At 46.8% G+C, this 11,807-nt stretch overlaps 1 protein-coding gene across 1 annotated transcript; it reads left to right on the top strand.

Moving 5' to 3' along the window:
• The first annotated feature begins 10,451 nt into the window (after positions 1-10,451).
• Positions 10,452-11,549, top strand: LOC125706228 (uncharacterized). Its single transcript, XM_048972807.1, has one exon. It carries the CDS (start codon positions 10,594-10,596, stop codon positions 11,365-11,367), a length of 774 nt encoding a protein of 257 aa, XP_048828764.1. The 5' UTR covers positions 10,452-10,593; the 3' UTR covers positions 11,368-11,549.
• Positions 11,550-11,807: the final 258 nt, after the last annotated feature.

Below are 11,807 nucleotides of genomic sequence, written 5' to 3'. Positions count from 1 at the left end.
GTCACTGTCCCTTGGAAGCTGCCCAGATGGCATGATCACAGGCCCAGACCACCTCTGCTGACTCTCCCTGATCTGTTTCAAGGTCTGGGTGTCTGAACTCCTCACTTCTGTGTCTTGCATGTAAGGCATTTTCAGTTTCTACTTGTCATCTAATAATAACCAATATCTGAATAATTAGCCATCACTACCTCACTCTGGTTGAACACAATTTGAGAAGTTCCAGGTTTTGGATAGTGTGCGAAATCATCTTTGTTTCACCTGTTAGTCTGTGTCCAGACTCCACAAGCGTGTGCATCTGAGACGGCTTTTGGTCGCAGACTGTCTGGCCCGCTGGGACCTTTCTGCTCTCTCTGGAGACCCATGCTATCATCGCCCCAAAGGCCTCATTTACCAGCTTGACAGCTTCCCTCACCACAGGTGTCTACCAGCAGGTCTTAATGTTACTACCATGACGGGCACCAACCGCCTTCTGGCCAAGGCTCTGTGCAAATGCTGCAGCGATATTGAGGCCTTGAATGTGGTCCATTTGGACTCAATCTCCCCCCACCTCACTCAGCTCATGGAAGAGCTTTTTCCGGAGGTGTGAGTTGAATTCATCTCACAGGGAAGCTTCAGCCAGACGTTCCCAGCCTGAATGTTCATCTGGGTCATCCTGGTCCATCTGGCCTCCTCCCCATGTGTTAAATCCAACTCACCACCAAATGGTGTTTGGCTGATAGCTCTCCCCCTCTCTTTGCATGAAGGTCCAGAATCCAAGGCCACAAATCAGATGGCACAGCTGCTTTGTTCAGTAACCTTTGACCTTTGGTGCTCTGGTACAATATGTACTTCTCAGTATCCTAGTGTTCAGTATGGATTTTATTATGGACAATCCATGAAAAGACTTGCATAGAAGTCCAATAACAGTTCACCACCCTGGTTTAGATCTGGGAGGCCATTCTGCTGAACCACGCCCCTCTGTATATCTCCATTGTGCCGCCATGATTACTGAAGTCTCCCATCTGGACCATGAATGTGGAAGCGGCAGTTGTTGACTGGGATCCCCAAAGTACTGTTCGGTGCAAACACAAGAACAACATCACAGCTTCGCTCTCTGCACCTTGCAGTCACACAGAGGTGCCCCCCCCCCCCCATCCACTGGGAAAAACTCTTGCACGCTCATGGGTGACCCTCAGCCTGGCACTTGCGAGTATTCCCACAACCGCCTGTGGTCTTGGGGAACCATGGGGAACTCCATAATATAAATGTCCACTGCCAATCAAGGGTTCTGGTTCCTGAACCCACATTGTGTGTGGACTTAAGGTCAGCTATATACAGCTTGTACTTTTTATATCTCACTCGCTAGCTTAAGGCTGCTCCATGTCGTCAATGCCACAGCCCATTGCCGTGGTGTAAGACATATAGGCTCTTTCCGCTCACACCTGCTGCTCATCCACCCCCACATTTGACCTTGCATGTGGTGAACCCATAAGAATGATGGGTGGCTGCCATATCCCACCCCCCACACCTGGCTCCAGGTGACCCTGTTTTGGGGTTTTTCTGGGGGGTCTTTGGTGGGCTGTGGTTTGTCCGTTCACTAGGGGAGTCGTCCTAGGAGCTCTGATTCCAGGAACCATGGGTGGATGGGTGTGGATCAAATTATCAAATTTAAATTCATAGTATTTTAATCACTTTGTGTTGCAAACTTATGCAAGCTGGCTAATGGAAACAAACAATAGCTTAATGTATAATTTCTGAACTATATGTGGTCTTCGTACATGGTTAATCAAAAGCCTCACTACTTACTTGGTTTCCAAACTGATAGGAAAAGTGCAGACATTGTTCCTGTGAATAAAGAAAAAGAAAAGCATGGGATTGGTGGGCGGCCATGTAGAGCTTGCTGGGGAGGAGCTGCACTGCTACGGAACGCTGCCCGTGGAACCCCATCCAGAAGTGAGGCTGAGAGGAGAATCTGCACGTGCAATAGTCCGACAGTTTTGGAGCTTGCGTCTCATGTTTTAAAATCCTGACTACAAGCAGAAAATGTCCCTTTTTATATATATAAAATTGAAAATTGTGACAAAAAAAAAAAATAACCCGTTCAGGTTGAATAAGTGCAAATCCAGACCAGTTGAGTACTCTGTGACTGTCACTGTGACTGTCTGTGACTGTGACTGTCACTGTGATAGCCTGTGACTGTCACTGTGACTGTCTGTGACTGTGACTGTCACTGTGACTGTGACTGTGACTGTCACTGTGATAGCCTGTGACTGTCTCTGTAACTGTCACTCTTTATGCTCAGCTGGTTGGTTGAAACAAAATCTGGGTCTGGATTGCACTTTCTGAACCGGAACTTTCCAGATCTGAAAATAACCGAATCAAAAATAAGTGTAAAGGTTCAATTTTAAGAATTACAATTTTACATTTGACATCATAGAACGTGGTAACATTTGGTACTTATGTTAGTGACTCTGCATGTTAAGACTTCAATTATTTCAAGGGAACAAGTCAGCCTATATTAAGTGGGCTGCTGAATTTCACGAGGAGTCATTTGAAACATTAGATGGAATAATGCAAAAAGCAAAATATGAAGTAACAATTGTCTTAAGGAAGGAGGAATAATGTGTCATCGTGCTTCTTGAAAAATTGGATTTTATTGGGCACACAGAGGGGGGCATATGATTTAAGTATAATAAAGGTGACAGATGAAATACCAAGTGCAGGAGGGAATCCAAGTTTAAAGAACCCTTTGTAGGTACAGACTCAGTGATCTCACACCATTAATATGTTTTATGTCATATTAATCACTGCAAAAGTAAACCACCAGTCAGATGCGCTTCTGGTTTTGGAAACCTTGACCAGACAGCCCAGTAAATATGAACCTAATTATTAAATATAAACCAGAGGCATACATCGTGTAAGTTAAGTTAAGGGCTAATTAATAACAGTAATCAGAATCTCATTCATCGCTTGTTTTTCTTCTCATACAATTATGTATCTGAAATGTTTTTTCATGTTTCTCTTGATGAACTTTTCAGTATAGGATGTAGTGGGAATCTTTTTGCTGTATGTTTATTCTGCATGAATCTCATCCAACTCCTTGTAGCCCCACAGCAGCTGTCGCTATCATCCATTTTCTCCAGCATTGATATCAGAGAAGATAGCAGCTCTCCTCCAAGGCAAATGTCATTCTGGAACACAAACGCTCTTATCAATAATGTGCATGTAGGGGCAGCCCTGTGGAGGGTGAGGGTCTCTAAGTAGGAGCTGTTACCGAGAAACTCTCCCAGACGGCCCTTTTGTTTCTTTGCTCGCTGCATTCATGTCATCGTCGCTCTGGAACTTAGCCGCCGGAAATTACCGTAGACTTTGATTCTGAGCTTGCAGAAGACTGAACGGAGACCTTCTAACGAAGATCATCGCGTTTCAGTTGGCAGAGGTGTTCATAAACTTATGTGAAGCGCAGCAGACCCAAAAATTTTGGGAACAATTTCCTCTAAATGAGATCTCATGGGGAGATGCATCGCCATGGAAACCACAGAACACTGGCATGCCATGACCAGCCCAACCTGTTCTCTGCCTTGTCAGCAGGCTGTAGGTGCCGACACTGGCAGAATGAGGATAGCCGTAACACCATAGCAGCAGTCATGCTGAGATCGTAGCGTAACAATACCGCCATTTACCCTCATGCTCAAGTCCATTTTGATCAGCAACATGTAAACTTTTCAGATGGGGTCTAAAATTTTCTTCATAAAAATATGCCATCAACTGGAATGAGACAGCTGAGCTGAGAGTTTATCCAACTTTAAGAATTATACAAAGGCTGTGCATTGGAAAGTTTGAGCCTGGGAAATGGCACAGATAATAAATATGGAGATTTAACTCAGTCTATTAATAATACTGTCCTTTAATGAGAGCTGGTGCTGAATTATCTATTGGTCTCTGTGATTCAAAAAAGAGCACTTTCAAACCTCAGCTGGAGAGCTGTACCTTGTAATTGAATAATACATTACATGTGGCAATTATTTTTTGTTAGGGCCAGACTGAGAAATCAATAACCATGGGATTAAATCAGTGAGTCAGGCATTCTTCTCTGTTCTCCGCCTCGTCCCCCTTTCCACCTTCCACCTCGACCAACTGCAGTCTTATAGTTTTAAGGTGAAACTTTCAAATGCAATGATGATTAACCGAGGAAAATGCTACTATTATAGCAGGAGTTCTGAAATGCGGTTGTAGTTGAATCGGAGTAGAAGCACCACAGTCTCCACCTCCAAGGGTCTGGTTTTGATTCCTGCCCTTGGCTCTGAGTGCGTTATGGTGTTCTGCTCTCCCTCTGTTTTTATAGGGTCTCCTCTAGCTATGTGGTGCAAAACGTAGTTAGTTGAGTTATCTATAAATTGCCCTTAGTGTGTGAATGTGTTTGCCTTGTGATTGGCCGGCATCTCATTCTTGGTGTCTCTTGCCTCGTGCCCTTATGTTTCCCGGGAATAGGCTGCGCCGGATAAGTGGCTTGAAGATGGATGAATGGATAGAATTCCTGACGGCAGCCTTTCAATTTTTAAGAGCTAAAAAAAATGTATTGCTCATGTAATTTTTGCAGATCATAGTATTTCAGGGACTTTGTCCTTGTGGAGAAATGCCAGAATAATAATATGAGAATTATTCCGGAGCAGAAAAGAGTGTAGAAGAATGTCGCTCGGTTGATACGTCAGTCTGGGTCACAATAAAAAAAAAAAAAAGTTTGGATTGCTGGAAGGTCGTTTTGTGAGCCTGCGTGTTTCTGCACGCCCAGCAGTCTGAGGGCCATCGGGGGCTCCTGCAGGTTTCTGAGACATGGTGCGCTTCTCTCTGAAAAATTCAGCACACCTAAAAAGCTGGATATCAGGTCTTGTTAAATGTTGATGCAGTCGGTGGGTGAAGAGACCTCTGGCAACATCAAAGGCCCATGATGTCCAGCGAATGCTAATCGGCGCACATCCCGCGCGGGGCGGCATGGTCAGAGGAAAATGTACGTGCTCCAAGATTAAGGCTGCGCCATGGGGGGCCCAGGGAGTCCACCCCCCCCCCCCCCCCACACACACACCTGATGCCGATATTTTCTTCCAGTGCAACTTAGGCTTTTACTTCTTTACTTTACTGTGTGATTCAAGTTGAGAACCTTACTCGGGAGAACTGGAGCTGTGCTGTACTTCCTACCGCCTGGAAACCAGTGAAAGCGAGAGACATCGTGTTCTGCAACTTGTGTGTGATTCATGCAAAGAACATATGATTTTGTTTCCTTCAGTTAGGAGATTTGTTAAGGGGCTTGGCCATACCCTTTAAGACCTACTGCGTTATTCTCACAGCCTGTCTTCATTTCTCAAAAGGCACAATCATCTTAACAAGATTGGTAGGGCCTTCAGGGGGGAGAAGAGGTTAATATGTCATGTATGTGCAGAAAACCTAAAACACGTGAAGTTATGAATTCTTCATAAATCGTTCATTGCTCAGAAAATACACTCAAGGGGCATTTTATACTCCTGTGTAGTATCAGGTAAGATCCTCTTTTGTCTCCAGAACCACCTCAGTGGTTGACAAGTTATGTACTGAGATGCCTTTTTGCACCGAGCCCTAGTTCTCGCCTGTTAGCTTTAATCAGTTTGGCCATTCGTCTCTGATCTCTCTCATTAACAAGGTGTTTTCACCCACAGAACTGTCACTGACTGGATGCTATTTTTTGTTTGTTTATTGCAACATAAACCCTAGACACATAAGTGCATAAAAAACCCAGGATGGCTGATTCTGGGATGCTGGACTCACCATGTCTAGCATCATTTCTCACCATGTTTACAATGCCTTGAATCACACATCTTGACCAAGTAGCAGTAGTTTGCTTCAGCAAGCAGGTGTACCTAATAAAGTGCATTTTGAGGCAGCAGGACAATAAATCCTGAATTCCTAACCCGATATACCTTTACAGATGTTCTAGACGCGAACATTTATATAAACTATTGGAAATGCTGCTCATCATCATTGTCTTACATATGTATATCTGGGACTAATCAGTCTTGAACATTCAAGTGTTCTACACAAGTGCGAGAAGTTGCTCAGTTGGGAGGCCTGCACAAAGCCTGTGGTTAATCATCAGTAAGCCACGTGTGGACGTGCTCTGCTGGGGGTGGCGTTTGGTACATGACTAAACAGCCTTCTGGTGAGGTCTGCCATAGCTACCATCAATAATTACAGAAGGGCTAGGTTAATAGCAAACAGCACCTACCCCTCTCCAGTCCCTCCGCAGGAATGACTTAACAAAACAGAACCAGCAGATTAAACCCACATGGGCGCTTGAGAAAGATGAGCATTTGACATAAAGTTTGCATGGAGAAGGAGGAGCCTGGATACCTGAGCACTGTGCCCCAGGCCCATGGAGAAGAGGAAGGGAGGAACGCAAGCGCTCGTGCCGAGAATGGTGGAGGACACACCGTCCCTGCGCTGGGCCAGGGTGGCCAATCGTGGAGAGGACATACGTGGATCCCGACAAGTCAAGTGCATCGGTCGGGTGGTGGCTCTCTCTTGCGCAGAAGTGGAGCGAGAGCGCCAAGTGCTGGAGAAGGTTCTGCTCAGAATTAGAACATCCACTGGATACATGGATAAAGACATGCAGAACCAGGGGACCTAACTTCAAAAGAATCATTTTTTTATAACCGATTTACTTTGTTTTGTGTCTCCTTTGCACAGGATTAATGGAATTCTAGGTTCAGATTCCGGTTCCTTTCTTCATCTAAATGCAAAAGGAGGTTTTTGATTCTGTAATGCTAGAGGTTCAGCCGTCTTGAAGGTATCTGGAAGCTTCTCCAACTAGTTAGCTCATCTCCTCCACGAGCAGCAAGCAGACGAGAGGAACAAAATGAGCCACATACAGCGAAATCAGTCTGCTAGCTTCAGCAAGGGCACTAATGAAGTGAAGAAAAGGAGAGGATCGCTGGAATCCCACGTGAGTGTGAAACACACCAGCGCTTCTGTGATGTCTGTGACCTGCCAGTTCAAAGGCCTCAGCTGGACCCCAGAACCCCTGGTCATAGACAAAAGCTTTGTTCATGCCTACTTTGTTCATAATAAAAGTCATGGCCACAACATTGTTCTGTGTAGATACCCAGAGCTTGCAAAAGAGCACAGAAGTGATGAAAGAAACCTGGACAGAGAACAGAAATGGCTGGTTGCTTGAACAGATGCAATACGACAGCACAGATAACAGCAATAGCACGGTAACTGAAATTGCAGACTATCGGTTTGGCTAAGGTTTGCGTCTGCCTTGTCGTTCCTCTAGTTTGTCTGTTGAAGCTGTTCCCATGAACACTATAACAGAAACATTAATGTGCCAGATCATGTCACAATTGTGTTGTGAGTCCACCATGACTTATCTATATTTTCTCTGGTTTAATGCCATGTTATGGCTGTCCAGATCCAGGTTTGCCCATTTTTAAACTCTTGAAAAATATTAAGCTGACTGACCTTAAAGTGATGAGGATCTTTCTGGCAGCTGTGCATCCATCGGTAACTTGGTGCAGGCAGACGCTGGGCAGGAGGGGGCCACAGTGCCTCGGCAGAGCAGGACCTAAGCATGTGGCTAGCCTGAGGTAGTCCAGAGGCATGTCAAAGGCAGAGAACACAGGCTGTGTGTTTGCGAGGGGGGGGCTGGGTCGGGCTCGTGGTGAGTCCATCCCCCAGACACACCAGCCTATGACAGCTTTTGAAGTTGAAAGTGTAGCTGGAGAAGAAAACAGAGAGCAGGCCCACCCTGTGCTACTGGCCTTTGTGGCTGCAAGAGAAGGTAGGAATGGTTTGATGCTAACCGTGTCCATTACTACCACCGAAGTGGACCACAGCACTCCAACAGCCACTCAATCCGATTGGCCATTTAGCATGTTTGAAGTTGTGTCTCGGGTCGTTCCAGTCTACCTCTCATATTAACAGTCATACGTAATCTTTATTAGGCATTCATATCACTTTCATGCTAAATTTTAAGTCCCAAAAATGTCTCTTTCCTGGAGATGTCATCTTGTCGTGGATACCGGTGCTCATTAGAAGCAGTGTTACTGTATATTCCAAGGCTGACTTAAGGTTTTTAAGCAGTAAACTAAATGAGAAAAATCACCAAAAAGTCTGCAGCACTCATCTGATGAGTTACCTGTCAATCTCACATGCCCCATCAAAAAAAATATGGGGTGGTACATTGGGCGGAGCTTAATGCTCTCCTCTTCTATTACGTCATAAGCAGGGGGCGTATCCCTTACTCTGATTGGTATGCCCATATATGGTATCATATATCACACATATCACACAGTCAGTGTGCTCAAGGGCCTGCCCTGTACCTATTCCGCTGAGGGCAGGCTTGAGCACACTGACCTGATCACAAGCACAGAGATTAGCCACTCACCACCCTTTTTTTGAAAAAAAAAAAAAAAAAAGATTTTTTTTTTGTGATTCTCACTCATGTCCCACCTGTCTCTCTGTGAACCATCTCTCCATCTCCATTTCTCCATCTCCCCTCTTCAGTCTCTGGAGCTACTCTGCCAAGGCTGGATTCGAACCAGCAACCTTCTGATCATAGATGTAGAGGCTTAGCCTTCAGCACCACTCACCATTCATACTTGCATGCTATTTTTCGTATATATGTCTTTTTTTTCCATATCTTCCCAAATAAAGGATTCACATACATGTACCTCTTCTGCCAAGGCTGGGCTTGAACCAATAACCGTCTGATCACAGATACAGAGGCTTAGCCTGTAGTGCCACTCACCACCCCAGCTCGTACGTACTGATTTTCGTATATATGTTTTTTTTTCCCTATCTTGCCAAAAAAAGGATTCACACATACACCACCTATGTCTTTGGCCAAGGCTGGGCTTAAACCCAGCAACCTTTTGATCACAGATACAGAGGCTTAGCCTGCGGCACCACTCACCATTCCATACTTGAAGGCTATTTTTCATATATATGTCTTTTTTTCCATATCTTGCCAAATAAAGGATTCACATACATGTAGCACCTGTCCCTGTGAGGCTCGAACCAGGGATCTCCTCTACCATAGACACGGTCACTCAGCGTGATGTGCCACCCTCCATCCATGGAGTGACTACCCTTAAGGGTTGATGATGATGATCTGCCGAGTGACGTGACGCAAAAACAGATACTGCCCAACCCTGGGCTTGGCAGAGTAGTGTCTTCTATTGCCGTCATGTCACCCGGCACATCATTATCTTGAACCCTTAAGAGTCGGTCGATCGTAGGATGGAGGCGCAACGTGCTGAGTGACCGTGCCTGCAATCTGGAGGTCCCTAGTTCAAAGCTCGGCTCAGTAAGATCTGTATTTACGTCACGTCACCTGGCAGATCATCGTCATCATCATGATCCCTTAAGAGTGGTCAGTCTGTCGATGGATGGTGCCGTGATGCGCTGAGTGACTGTGCCTGTGATCGAGCAGGTCCCCAGTTCAAGCTATAGGCAAGGCAGTAACTGGTTTTGTGTCACGTCACTTGGCAGATCATCATCATGAACCCTTAACGGTGATCAATCGATGGATGGATGGTAGCGCGACGCGCTGAGTGACCGTGCCTACGATCGAGGAGGTCCCAGGTTTGAGCCTCGGCCGGGTAGTATCTTTTATTTCCGTCACGTCACCCGGCAGATCATTATCTTGAACCCTTAAGGGTTGGCCGGACGGAGGGTGGCGTAACACTAAGCGACCATGCCGGAATATCTTTTATTTCCGTTGCATCACCCGGCAGATCATTATAATGAAACTTTAAAGATTGGTCAGTCGGAGGGTGGCGCGAAACGCTGAACGACCATGCCTGCAATCGAGAAGGTCCCCAGTTCGAGCCTCTGCCGAGTAGTATATTTTATTCCCGTCACGTCACCCGGCAGATCATTATAATGAAGCCGTAAGAGCTGGCCGATCGGAGGATGGAGGGTGGCACAACACACTGAGCGACCGTGCCTGTGATCGAGGAGATCCCTGGTTTGAGCCACAGCAGAGTAGTATCCGTTATTCAGGCTTGGCAGAATAGTCACAGCACAGACCCTAAAGCAACAGCCTTAACTCTAACACACAGAGATAGATGGTATATGTGTGTGAATCCTTTATTTGGCAAGATAGGGAAAAAAAAACATATATACGAAAATCAGTACATACAAGCAGGGGTGGCGAGTGGCGCTACGGGCTAAGCCTCTGTGTCTGTGATCAGAAGGTTGCTGGTTCATCCTTGGCAGAAAAGCAACAGACATAGAGGAAGGACAACAGAGAGACAGGGGGGAGTGTGAATCGGGGAAAAAAAAAAAAAGGGTGGTGGCTAATCTCTGTGCTTATGATCAGGTCAGTGTGCTCAAGCCTGCCCTCAGCGGAATAGTTACAGGGCAGGCCCTCAAGCACACTGACTGTGTGACTGGTAGTAGTGTGGAGTGCAGCATGTCTTAGTGGACACAATCACATGGCGGCCTACGTTGGCGCGCGGCCAGTGGCTTATTTCTGCCGTCTAGTTTCTATTTTGGTCGATGGAGGCTGTGGTACGGTAGGTCTGTTCTTTCGCGGTGTTCGGCCCGTTTTGTCCATGTTTGGTGAGTAAACCCGGAGTGATGGAAGCGGGAAGTGTCCCGGAGAAAGACGGCGCAGATGCCTATCTCACTCTTTCTGCTCTTCGACTCCTGGTTCCACCCTTACGGCTGCTTTCTGCCACCATGTGGCAAGTAGCTCGGCGAAGTAACGTGATGCATTATGGGAAGCTGGAGGAGTTTGTCTCCTTGGTTACGGAGACTGTCCCAGAGCTGCTGAGCTACAGACGAAGAGCACAACTCATTCTTGGTTTGCGAGCAGAGCTGATTCTGGAGCTGTTCCGTGGCCAGCACCCGCCAGACCTCCAGACCATCCAGCCCCACCTGGACAGGATCCGGCCCCCAACCACACTTTCTATGTGTACAGATAGCGCTCATGCGGAGGTGGAGGAGTCCGGAGCTAGTTTCTGGGAGCTGGTTCAGACGCTTCTGAAAGACCCTGCAGAGAGAGAGCGTTTCTTCCAGGAGGTGTTCCCAGTGGAGTATGGACCCAAGTATGACATGGCCCTGCAAATCCTGGTGTGGGAGCTCCTCTCCAGGCTGGAGCAGCTCCTCCCAGTACCAGACCTCGAACAGACTGTTTCCTGGCTCAGCACTGCCCCCTCAGTCTTGGAGGAATGTGTGCAATCCATATCTCAGCCACAGCAACTGAAGACCATGCTCCAGCACTACAAATGTTATGGACACTTGGAGGCAAATGCGACCATCCCCACCATGGATGACTGTGTGCTCACCTTTCCGCCCTTAGTCAGAGTGATGTTCGCCGCTCTCTGGGACACCTCTGGGACCCAGGTTTGAGTCTCCGCCTGGGTCACATGTGTGCGGAGTTTGCATGTTCTCCCCATGTCGTCGTGGGGTTTCCTCCGGGTACTCCGGTTTCCCCCCACAGTCCAAGAACATGCTGAGGCTAATTGGAGTTACTAAATTGCCCATAGGTGTGCTTGTGTGAGTGACTGGTATGTGAGTGTGCCCTGCGATGGGCTGGCCCCCCATCCTGGGTTGTTCCTTGCCTCGTGCCCATTGGTTCCGGGATAGGCTCCGGACCCCCCGCGGCCCAGTTGGATAAGCGGTTTGGAAAATGGATGGATTTTGATGCTTGTCACTAAATGCTGCTTAATAGTTCCTATCCGGGGCTGCTCCCCCAGAGACAGCTACTAGTCCATATAATGCTAGACCATATAATTTCGCACCTAAAACATAATGACAGGGCTTTTGCAGTTAGAAAATAACGCATTTAC

Source organism: Brienomyrus brachyistius, chromosome 13 (genome assembly GCF_023856365.1).
Source record: "Brienomyrus brachyistius isolate T26 chromosome 13, BBRACH_0.4, whole genome shotgun sequence".
In the NCBI taxonomy this organism is placed as follows: Eukaryota; Metazoa; Chordata; class Actinopteri; order Osteoglossiformes; family Mormyridae; genus Brienomyrus; species Brienomyrus brachyistius.
Note: the sequence above shows the minus strand (reverse complement) of the source record. Positions and strands in the feature narration are given on the sequence as shown.

What these genes read in the sequence shown, in the direction of transcription:
- LOC125706228 (XM_048972807.1), top strand. Translation starts at nt 10,594, where the DNA reads ATGGAAGCGGGAAGTGTCCCGGAGAAAGACGGCGCAGATGCCTATCTC.